Source organism: Hirundo rustica, chromosome 4, assembly GCF_015227805.2.
Source record: "Hirundo rustica isolate bHirRus1 chromosome 4, bHirRus1.pri.v3, whole genome shotgun sequence".
Taxonomy (NCBI): Eukaryota; Metazoa; Chordata; class Aves; order Passeriformes; family Hirundinidae; genus Hirundo; species Hirundo rustica.
Genome location: NC_053453.1, coordinates 33,489,942 through 33,502,288, shown reverse-complemented (window position 1 = coordinate 33,502,288; position 12,347 = coordinate 33,489,942). Strand labels below are relative to the sequence as shown.

The following is a 12,347-nucleotide window of genomic DNA, read 5'->3' as shown; positions in this document are numbered from 1 at the left end:
AAAACCTTTTAAATTAAAGAAGTAAGATTTAATCTTCCCCATTTTTCTTTTCCCAAATTTAACTGTAATCACCTATGAGGGGACCTAGGGAGTTTTATTAAAAGTACAGTAAGGCTGGTATCTAACACAGTATTTCTTTGATGTGATCTCACGTGTTTTTGTGTGGAGGAAGGAAAGAGTCTCTAAATGAAGGGTCAAATTCAGGTTCCAGTCAAATCAGGATATAATCCACACTCATGACAATGGGACCAAAATTTTCACCTAGTCCATTTATTCTACCAAGAGCAGGAAAACTCTTCCTCTAAACCATTTTTAAAACAAGAATTTTAATGGCCCACTGGCAGAAACTGTCCAGTAAATGTGGAGATTTTGCTTGTACTTGCAGAAACCTGTGCTTTAGACCTAAGGCTTAGATGACATGTATTGTCCCAAATGTCCTGAAACCTTTAGAAATCTTGATTTGAAACTCTGCAGTTTTTTCAAATAATTTACTTTTCTGGGGCTCATCCCGGCACGACAGTGAAATGCCAAAGGCCCAGGCTGACTCTCTCAGCACCAAACCAGCCCTTCTTAGCGACAAGTCACTTTGCCGTGTCTGGAAGCCAGATCGCCGTGAGCGGGCTGATGCTGACGGACCTCCGTTTGCTCTGCACGATTACGGCAATTTTACTCGCAGTTATAGGTGCCGCTTTACCTGGCCGTGAGGGAGCTCTCCGGGAGCATCGTTCCGGCCCGGGCAGCCCCTCCCGCTGCCCCACGCCGCGGGCCCGGCGGGCCGGGAGGGGCGGTCGGTCCCTCTCCCCCTCGGCGCAGCGCTTTCGGGGCGGAGCGGCCCCGGGCCGGTGGCGGGGCGAGCGGCTGCCGGGGGAAGGAGGGGGCTGGCGTCAGGCGCTGGGCGGCCACCGGCGCGGGAGCTCCCCCTCGCCTCGCCTCGCCTCCCGCGGCCGGGGGGATAAAGGCACCTGGCCCGGCGCTCCGGGCCACCGGAGGGGGAAAGGCGGGCGAGCGGAGGTGCGGGGGCCGGGCCGAGCCGGGCCCCGCCGCGCAGCCCCCTCCATGCGCCTGGCCGGCGGCGCCGGCTCCCCCCGGGCTGTGCCCTCGCCCGGGAACGGCAGCCGGTGGCGGGCGGCGGAGCCCGGCGGCGACAGCAGCCCCAGTCCCGAGGCGTGGTCGGGGTCGCCGAACGGCAGCCTGGGCGGCTGGGACCCCTTCGGGCGGGACGAGGAGCTGGCGAAGCTGGAGATCGCGGTGCTGGCCGTCACCTTCGCGGTGGCGGTGGTGGGGAACGGCAGCGTGCTGCTGGCCCTGCGGCGCACGCCGCGCAAGGCGTCCCGCATGCACCTCTTCATCCGCCACCTCAGCCTGGCCGACCTGGTGGTGGCCTTCTTCCAGGTGCTGCCCCAGCTCTGCTGGGAGGTGACCCACCGCTTCCACGGCCCCGACGGGCTCTGCCGCGTCGTCAAGCACCTGCAGGTCTTCGGCATGTTCGCCTCGGCGTACATGCTGGTGGCCATGACCGCCGACCGCTACATCGCCGTCTGCCACCCGCTGAAGACGCTGCAGCAGCCCACCAAGCGCTCGTACGGCATGATCGCGGCGGCCTGGGCGCTCAGCCTGCTGCTCAGCACCCCGCAGTACTTCATCTTCTCCCTCAGCGAAGTGGAGCGCGGCTCGCAGGTCTACGACTGCTGGGCCCACTTCATCATGCCCTGGGGGCCCCGCGCCTACATCACTTGGATCACCGGCGGCATCTTCATCGCTCCTGTCCTCATCCTCATCATCTGCTACGGCTTCATCTGCTACCGCATCTGGCGCAACGTCCGGGGCAAGACGCGCCAGGGGGAGGCGGCAGCGGCGGGCGGCGGGCGGCGGGCAGGTGATGATGGTGGCCCGCGACGGGGGCTGTTGCTCGCCCCTTGTGTCAGCAACGTCAAAACCATCTCCCGCGCCAAGATCCGCACCGTCAAGATGACCTTCGTCATCGTCTCGGTGTACGTCGTTTGCTGGGCCCCCTTCTTCACCATCCAGATGTGGTCCGTCTGGGACCAGCGCTTCCCCTGGGTCGGTAGGTGACGCCGCCGCTTGTCCCCGGCGGCCGCCCCGTACGCGCTGGGGGCGCAGCCGCCTGTCCCGGGGCGCTGCGCGGCGCAGAGCCGAGCGTCGGGGAAACGGGGCGCGGAAGCGGAGAGCGGGACCGAGGCGCTCCCTCCCGGCCGCGGACGGGTCCCTCTCCTGCCAGGGAATAGCGGCTGAGCGCCCTTGTTGGGGAGAAGAGACAGCCCTGGGCAGCCGCCGCCCTCGGGGCCGCCCCGCCGGCACCGCTCGGATCTGGTGGTCCCGGATCTGGTGGCCCCGGGAGCGGCGCTCGGCTCGGCATGTCCCGGGAGCAGCCGGGCATGCCGGGCCGAGCATTCCCATCCCGAGCAAAACGAGCGGATGGAAACCGGAGTATTTGCTGCCGTAATTTGAATCGGCAACATTTTCGTCCGTTTGAAGCTGCCGATAAGAAAACTTTAGAAATGTTTAGTATTGTTGAGAAGCATGCAAACACATATGTCAGAGCAGTTACATGAAGAGAGAACTTATTACGTGTTCTTTCCTGTATCTGCTGTCTAATAATAGGGTTGAGTACGCCCTGAACCCTTCCTCTCAGCAAGGCAGTCACCTCTGAGTATCTCCATTAGTCAAGTCCCCGGTTTTCATGAATCAGTGGCAATTTAGGCTTTGGAGATATCTGTCCCGTTGTTCAATGAGGCTGAAAAAAAAAAAAAAATGGTGAGTTTAAAAGCTATCACATAGGTAATGACAGGTAGCATAGTGACATATGCTCTGTTTCCTCATAATGAGAGAGCCCCAAATAAAAATGTTGGAATAATTTTTTTTTTTTATAAATATCCCCAAATTATCACTTACTGTTGCGAGAGCATTGATTGCCTCTAGTATGGGACTAAAGTCAAGCCTATGATGCAGATCTCTGTAGAGAAATAAAGGTTTGCAGTGCAGTGAACAAATAGATTTTTTTTTTTAACTTCAAAGGAAATTAAATCTAATTGAACAGGTGGGTATTTGATATGTTTGTTTGAAGAGATTCTTTAAATCTATGGAACTGCAAAACACAGTAATTATATTATTTTGAAGATTCAATATTTACAAAGAATAATCACTAATAATTTATTAGACTAAATACATATTTAGAGTACTGAATCTATGTATTGACTAGTTATTGAAGGTAGAACACCATAGCTTTTTCATGCCATAGTGCTAAGTTCCATTTTTTCCTTAAGTAAAATTTGTTCAACCTCCAAAAACCAGATTTGATGGACAATCCAGTAGTTAGCTGAGAATTCAATACTTTTCAGCATGCAAATATATACAGCAAAATTCAGTGTTCTTGAAAGCAGTGGAAATTTTACCGTTGTCTCCCAGAGTAAGGAAAAAGCTTTTCAGTATTTGAAGCAGGAGCTTATCAACACATGGGTACACATCAGTGGAAATGTGACTAAATCATTATTTTGGATGGATTATCCCGTAACTTATTCTGTCACAGCTTTTTGAAGTCTGTTCAGAGAAATCCCCGTTGACTTCAATGACAGCCTTATGTAAACAAGACCTTTACTGATTATGTTCTCATTTGTTTCATATGCTGCGGCTCAACATTTAGAACTCGAATATTCAGGAAAATAAATCCCATGGTTAATGAAGCAATTGACTGAATAGTGCCAATGTTCTTTTGATGATTAAATAGCTTTCTCCCCCCCTCCCCAGATTCTGAAAACACGGCAACTACTGTTACGGCTCTGCTGGCCAGCCTGAACAGTTGCTGTAACCCGTGGATCTACATGTTCTTCAGTGGGCACCTCCTCCAAGACTGCCTACAGAGCTTCCCTTGCTGCCAAAAAATAAAGCAAACGCTGAGTAAAGAAGATTCAAACAGCAATAGCAAGCGACAGACTTCATTCACCAACAACAGAAGCCCAACCCACAGCCTAAACACATGGAGAGAGATGACCCACTCCAAATCGACCAGCTTCATCCCCATTCCAACATGAGACAGGCCTCAGGGAAGGCAGGGCTTGCAGTCCTGTTACAGTGTTTGAGAAGGTTGTGGCATGGCACTTTATGCCAGTTCAGGGCACCACCATAGTACCAAGGAATGACTAAGATGGCCATGAGACAAAAAGTGCCACCTTGCTTGATAAGTTGTGCTGCAGCGTGTAAATTATTTTCTGAAAGGTATTTAGGATTTGCGCAACTGATCAAGGAGGTGTGGCAACAATAAAGCAATTATTTTTTTAAATAGAATTTACTTTAATTTTTTGTCTGTTTCTAAAATACTAAGTACATTGTTTGCTTGCAGTTTAAAACAGTGAAAGTAATGGAATGTTCATGTTTTGGGGTAACTCCACTCTCTAGTGTTAATACACAGAGCTTTTCGTGATTGTCTCATGAAGTCACAGGGAAAGAAGACAATATGGGCAAGATTACAGTTTAGTCTTAAACATTAAAAGAAAGGAGTTGGGAAAAAGTCTTGGCTGTCCAGATAAGGAATGGAGTTAGACAGACTCTGAGTTGTTGGAATTCAGTTGCTCATGATGCTTCCTCTTGTAAAGGTCTGGCAGTTCTCAGACGCTGAAATTTAACAGCCCTTGTGAAGGCACATCTCATAGTGCTGTTGATGTCTGTATGTGCATTGTGGGGTTTCATTTTTAGGGTGACATTTCCTGTTCCCTTCATGTTGATGGAAACGATACAGCATATTTGTGTGTGTGTGTGTTGTTGTGCCTACTTTCATTTTTTTAAACTAACTTTAAAAACATATTGATAAATATGTATGATACACTATGACTAGCTCAGCATCATTACAAACAGTTACACCAAGAACACTTGTAATTAATACCAGAACCACTTGCTTTATTGGTAAGAATGCCATATTTTCTTTTTTAATTCACAAGACGTCTAGGAACAAGCTACATTGCTTGGTTGTCAAGCAAATAGCCTCATGAGCTCAGGAGAGTGTAGTCATTTGGTAAGAGCTGTAGAACCAGTATATTTCAAGACAAATCTGAGAATCAAAATTACAAGTCTTCTGGGAACATATAAAAATTGTCAATGTTGTTAGCTTGTCTTTTCCTATTATTATTTTTATTGCCAGCTCATGACAATATAGTCTTTAAAATTGTCAGCAAACTGCAATAAAAAGATATCACAACACATTTGTTAATTGCAAAGCATTCAAGCTGTACTTGTTTTCAATACAATGCATGCTAAGCTGACTGTAGTTCATTTATATGGTAAACAATCCTATTACATCTTTCCTTGGAGCCTCTCTCTTACACTGAGATTGGGTTTTGAAGCTGCTTGAATAAGTTTTGCTGAGTTTTTAAGTCTTGAGGATCTCTTTGAGAAGTACAGCTACCTGTCTGCTCTGTTTTCCTGAGCTTGCCCGATCCTGCAATCCAGGTGCTCCCCTGGCCCTCTGCGGGACTGCTGACACAGTCCCAGCTGGCTGCTGGAGCAGTGATAACGTGCATGTAAGGAGGAAACTCAGCAGCAGGTTTCTTACTTTCTCACCAAAACCTAACAAACAAGATTGCTTTTCTAATTGCTTGAGGAGATAGCATGTGGCTTTCATTGAGGATGGTGCCCATGTCTGCCTCAATAATGGTAGCAGAAATTAATATAGTTAGGTGCAGAATAAGATCATCTTAAACCACTCCAGAAGCTCTCCATTGATTATTTTGGGAAAAGAATAGGTAATATTATACATAAAAGATTTTTTTTTCTTTGGTCCCTAAATAAAATCTGGCTTCAATCTCTTCTTTCCTTGTGTTTTCTATTGTTCAAAGCACTGGAACACATAGGACAGTGTGGTGGAACAGCTTATATTTAACAGACTGTCTTTTTGACCACCTTTAATATACAAATGTGACTACAACTCTCACCAACTCTGGACGAAGGTTTGTGAACCTGAAGCTATATTTTAGTAAAAAAATGCATGCAGTGATGTCGTGTGTGTTTGTGCACTTTATGTGTACTATGTATATGTTGCAAGTAGTTATTCACAGTTACTGAAACTGCAAGTGTTTCAAACTAAGTACACTTTCCTTTGTCTAGTTTTCTGTTTGTGCTACTACTTTTTTTTTGTACATTAAATCTGTATTAAAAACCAATTAGCTGTACTAACAGAATTTTCATGTTTGCATAATTGAATGGTTTTTTCTATTACATTTTACATTCAAACAGAAAAGATAATGAAAAAATGTGTGTAGAATATTGTTGATAATAAAAATGAACTGGGTAATGACCAGTATATGTATTAAAGCAAACAGATCCAAAGTCTAAATTTAGGGTTTTTTTAAAATACATTACAAAATCTAGGCTTACACTTGGGGCTTGTCAGCATAAATTTCCCTTGTAAACGTCCTATAGTTTCTGTAATTAAACTGACAACACAATTTATCAATATTTGGTTTCCAGACATTTTTTTCTAAATACTTTATTTTTCACATAATTGTAATGTTGGAAGCTACAGCCAATATTTTTTAATTGCTAATCTGTGGAGATATTTTTTAAAAAGCTGCTTTGGGCTATCATGTGGGTGCCCTAATGGAAACAGAAGGAAACAAGAAACCGAAACCATTGCAAGTTTAAAACATGGAAACTTGCTCTAATAAACCTGCACATTTGTTTTATCAGAAGCATTTTGGGTTTTTTGCTTGTCTAGATTTTGGAGGGCCAGAAGTGTATGTAATGCTAAATATATATTACAAAATTCAAAATGTCTTTATTTAATAATATATGTCCATGAAAAGTTTTAAGAAGTGAACAAAATGAAAATTTTTTCTATTATATATAGTGCATGAAGGACACATGCAAAAAAGGAATGTGCAGTCAGCTTTCCACTATATGCTGTTGGTATTGTTAAAACATGTAACTGAGCACTTATTCATGTTCTAGAGGTTTGGGGGTTTTTTTATATATTTTTGTTTTAAATACTTGTCTTCTAACATAAAGCATGATTGAATGGATGAGCTTGTAGTCTGTTGTTTTTACTAGTATTTCTAGAATTCAAGCATTTTAAATTCAATTAGATGGCAAAAGTGGAGATGATACAGAAGATGGAAAGGATTTTGTTCATTCACATAAGAACCTAAGTTGCCAAAAAGTGTCTTTTCATTAATTTCTTTTTAAATTTGCAGGCAAACATATTGTTGACTTGGGGAAAACAACACCCCCCCCCCCCACCACCCACCCAAAAGAAAAAAAAAACCCTCAACAAAAAACAAACAAACAAACAAACAAAACCCCCCACAAAAACAAAACAAACAAGCAAAAATAAACTAAAAAAGGTTGGTTGTTTTTCCCTTGTATTACCACATCAAGACCAAAATCTACAAGAAGACACAAAATCATGTGTGCCCAGTACTTCAAAGACAAAGGTTTGTCTGCAGAAAATCTTACAGCCAATTCTAAATTTTCCAGATTGAAGGACCTTGCTAAAGTGCATGCATGCTCCTTTCCAACTCATGCATGTGGAAACCAGAGCAGAAGAAGGAAAGGCCCTGCAGAGCTGGATGCTGTCCTAGGGCAGATAGTGATGACCCAGCTTTGGGAAGTGAACACAGGCCTTACAATAGAGCTGCTGCTGAAATAAATTACCTGCATTAAAAAACCCAGCTCTTACAGAGTTCTCCCAGGCTGAGTTCCCCACCTACAAAAAGGACTGATTGAATACAGTGTCCTCTTCTAAAAAAGCGTCTGCACAAATGTCAGTCCCTTGTGTACATAAACGTCTGGGGAGGCAGAAAGACACTAGCTGGAACTGTAGTTAATCTTACAAGCTCATTTTCTATGTTTTTCTTTAGGAATGGGCTTTACTGGAAAATGTATCACTTGCTACTTGGGTAAAGGAATTACAGGACAAATAAATGGGGAAGTTTCAAGATCCAGAACTAGAGCACAGCTGCACCACAGGGAACAGTCCTGACTAGTTCAGGTAACAGCCCCTCACACAAGAGTAGGTCCAGCTGCTAAGTCATGCAGAATGCTTTGTGCAGCTGTGCAAAAAGCAAGAAAACAGCAATCACAACTAGTTCCCACAGAGCCTCGTTAGAGCCAGCCAGCACAGGTCTGCCTCTCCCAGGACTGGTCCTGCAGAAAGCCCTGGGTCCTGTCCAGCGTTAATTAATACTGTATCACTATTTCGGTACAACTGCTCTGTAATTTGACATGCCTTAGTATAAACTTGCTTAGAGTAACAGGTTACATGCAAATTAGCCTTAGTTCTTCATAAGGACAATTTCAGTTGAATTCTTAATACAGTCCATTGGGTTAGTTCTGAAAAGCAAGGCTGTGAGACATCATCAGGAGTGCAAAGCTCTCTCTTCATATCTATGGTGAGAAGACTGGAAAGTCTCTCTAGTTTTTGGTGGATCAACAGGTTGTTAGATATGAGTGAACTTTCTTCCAGTAAAGGAGAAATCTTTTGCACAATCCCAATATTTTTCCCATTTCCAATATTTGTTTTTCCAGGGGGTGAATTGAAGGGGGGGCTTTGAGATAGAGCACTTTCTCAGTGGTCTGCAAGCAAAGGATGCCCAAGTTATTCATCCTCAGTTCAGGGTAATGATGATTATCTTTCTCCATAAATTCGTACAAGACACACGGCTAACAAGTACTGTGTACAAGTTCAGTACCCCTTTTCAAGAAAAGCATTGGCAATGCAGTCTGTTGGTGTCCCATCAGCTTTTACACCCTTGTAGCAAAACATGACAAAATTGACACTGGCTGTCCAGGGCACAAAGCCCATTCTGGAAGACATGGGACAGGTAACCAGAGACTGGCAGTGACTGTCCCAGCCTCTTCCACTGTAACTGCTGTGATTGCCCGTGCCATAGTCTCTCCCGAACCTAGTAATGATGATAGTGAGAAAGGGGACAGGGACTGCAGGGGCAGCAGCAGACAGGGTTGGCATTAAAGCACATTAATTTCAAAGTCCTTTTGGAGGGAGGAATGTGGATCTTATCAAATAAAAAATCCACAGTGAATATTGGGAGAGAGATGAACTGGTGACTCAGAGAGCAAATAAAACATCTGGTCTCAAAGGCTATTTGAAAGTATCAAAATGCTTTCCATTTTTCAATTTTAAGATATGTTTTATATATTTAGAAAAAGAGCCCCTTGTCTCCTGGAACTGTAACTGCATGAAGCTCCTTACAAATCTAAGTATCTCTGCTGAGACAGCTACTAGGCTATGTCTAAAAAAAGGACAATGATCTCTCCAAGTTAAGCATTCAACATGTGACTTACTTGGGCCTTGGCTGGCCCAAAACAAATGTGTCCTGTGGGAAATATAACCAGACAGAGTTTTCCGGGAGGAGAAAGGAAAAGGCCCAAATATCATTCCCCTTTTTGGAGAGAGGTGATAGTCAGAATAAATACCATAATAGATGACTAAATCTGCAAACTAAACAGCAAAATTTTTCCCAGTATTTTAGAAAGCTCTTGGTTGAAGATTATGTGGAAGTGAGAAGCAGTAAATGAATAATCCGGAGGACTAGGAAGCATATCACTTTGTAGCATTTATATCAAAAGGAGAAACTTGCTAAGGTGCTGCTCGGATGTTTTTCTAAATAAGAGTAATAACTGTACAAAATAGCGTACCAAACCCAAAAAATTAGGATAGCCAGTGCTCTGCCCTGGCTCACTGTAAAGCAGGTGGAGCTATGCAAAGTAAGAGATCTGCAAACTGGGGTAGGCACAGACAAATGCACCCTCTGAAATACTGTATGTGTCAGTCACCTCAGAGAAAACCACAGATAACAATTCACTTTATTGCTGGCTGAAATCCAAATAAAAAGGAAATCAAATCATCAGACTAATCTTCTACAACATTAATCTGAATAATCCTCTTCCAGAGAAGAAGCAAACATTATTAAATAACCAGTATTATATTTTCTAAATGTGAGATATTTCAGGGTTTCCATGGGAGCTAAGGAGTGGCTTCCAAGTGTTTCAAGTAGGGACAGAGTAAGATTGATTTCAGTAGGACGCTTTGGCCTACATGTGGATTTCATTCCTTATGTGGTCCCGTTATCTCCTGAACTCCAAACATTGTGTCTTCGTTGCTATGCAAGATGTAACCAAAAGTATGTATTCTATTACCATCTGTAAAAATCGGGGGGCGGGGGCAGTGTTCTTTATTTCTTCCAGGGTCTATCCTCTCTCCAGGGGGATATCTGCTGTTAATGGGCCATTGAGTCTCACTGCATGACTGATAGAATTACATCCTTCCACTGTGAGATGCTTCACCTAGTGGGAGTAGCCAAGCATTCCTACCCGCATAAAATCTGAGCGTCAGAACACCAAGGCAAGCTGTTTCCACTGGATTCCCAGAGGAAGGCTGGACCCATCTCACCACCCCTGGACCTTCAGAGGAAAACTACGTCCTCCTACAGGGTCATTGCTTTCAACAGAACCACATCTGTCACTCCAGGAGGACTTGGTTGGACTGCTACCAACACCCTGATCAACAGGGTGTTAGGTTGTATTCTGACTCTGTCAGAGTTTTCTTTTTGTTTGTTTGCTCTTTTTTTTTTGCCTTTTTTTTTTTTTTTTTTTTTTTTTTTTTTACTACTACACTTTTATTTTAATATTCCTAGTAAAGAACTGTTATTCCTATTCCCATATCTTTGCCTGAGAGCCTCTTAATTTCAAAATTATAATAATTCAGAGGAAGGGAGTTTCCATTCTCCATTTCAAGGGAAGCTCCTACCCTTCTTAGCAGACACCTGTCTTTCCAAACCAGGACATATTGTGAGGGCAGTCAGGGGAACAAGGACTTATATGCAGTAAGTAATAAACAAAAGCAACAGATACATTTGTGTGACTACATATAATTTCACTTCTCAAAATAAAGTGTACTTATCTTTTTCAACAGAAAAGAGCAGGGATTTAGTTATGTATCTCTGATAACCTAGCTCACCCTGAAGGTGATGACCAGAGGCTCAAGAATCCTAAGCTGTGTTATATGGTTACAAATGTTCTTCATTAAAGGGATGAGTCTGGAGCTTATCAGTTAGTAACATGTTATTAAATTCAATAGAATATGGAAAACGAGGAGAGAGTCCTATCTTTGTATTGTTTGGTTGTTTGTTTGGGGGTTGGGGTTTTTTTCATCCGTTATGGCAACCCCCGAGATGAGATGAGATGTTCAAAAGCACCATGAAGAATCCCATCTTGTCTCTCTTTTGACCTAAGATATATCATTAGTGCTTGCTCTTCTGTCTCACAGATTACAGTGTAAGGCATAATGTAATTAAACAACAAAATCTCATTTCTTTCCAAATTTATGACCCAAGTGCCTCAATATAGACATTTTAAGCTGGATGACACAAAGATGGAATTCATCTACATGAATGCACCTACAGTGCATGTGTGTCCATCTGATCAAGAGTGATTACTATTGTGGCCAATACAAAACCAGTTTCTGGAGACCAGGGAGCCATCGTAGAGAGGATATCAAGAACACTGCCCTTATCTCCATTGATATGTGAACCAGAAAACTATTTATTCATTGGTTTTAATGGCAGGTAGACAACTAGCTCAAATTAGTACCCATGTACTGCAGACAGCTGTCTACAAGTACTATAGGTTTAAGATCTCAGCAGACACCTCCACATTACTAGTTCATGATTTTACTTCCTTTAAGGGCAACTACAAAATATTGCCATCTAATAGCATCATATTGTTTTGGATGGAGTTGATGATGCTATCACTAACCAAGAGGGCTCATAATGCTAAGCTTCTTCCAGCTGGGTGCCTTTGTTAGTTGTGTCACAAGGAAGACCAAAACCAAAATGAGCCTAGAGATCAATTTACCTCCTCGCACCCAGATGATATCTCTTGCCTTACAAAGAGGGAAAGATTTCTGCATCTAATCTCTCTGTGTGTCCCATCTGTGCATGCTGAACCTTTCCATCTCCTTTGTGCTTAAAGGTAGATTTGTGAGAAAATCCCTAATTAGGCAGAACTCTCAAGATACTCAGATAATACAATCCGAAGGTCAATGTACAACATAGAAAGATATATCTCGTTACACAGAGTTAGGACAGGAGCAGGGGGGAAAGTCGGGATAATACCTAAAACTCTTGGTAATATTGTGTGGAGTAAAAAGGAATAATAAGGAAAAGGAGAGTGGCATGTTAGGTATGTCTGCCACATACTGCCCGTGAAGTCCTGTTTTCGTGAAGAAACTACTCAATTATAAAAACTTAGAGAATATAATTAGTGTAAAATGGTTTGCGCCAGATGCTATCAATGACTGTTATCAACATGAGCACAAAAGA

General features: G+C 43.5%; 1 protein-coding gene across 1 annotated transcript; it reads left to right on the top strand.

Moving 5' to 3' along the window:
• The first annotated feature begins 1,056 nt into the window (after positions 1–1,056).
• On the top strand, positions 1,057–5,935 carry AVPR1A (arginine vasopressin receptor 1A). The gene is made up of 2 exons (XM_040062358.2): positions 1,057–2,065; positions 3,766–5,935. The coding sequence occupies exons 1-2, from the start codon at positions 1,057–1,059 to the stop codon at positions 4,047–4,049; spliced, it is 1,293 nt and encodes a 430-aa protein (XP_039918292.1). The 3' UTR covers positions 4,050–5,935.
• The last annotated feature ends 6,412 nt before the right edge of the window (positions 5,936–12,347 follow it).

Coding starts and splice junctions, on each gene's coding strand:
- AVPR1A (XM_040062358.2), top strand. CDS start 1,057: ATGCGCCTGGCCGGCGGCGCCGGCTCCCCCCGGGCTGTGCCCTCGCCC. Junction 2,066..3,765: donor CCAGCGCTTCCCCTGGGTCG/GTAGGTGACGCC, acceptor CCCCCTCCCCAG/ATTCTGAAAACACGGCAACT.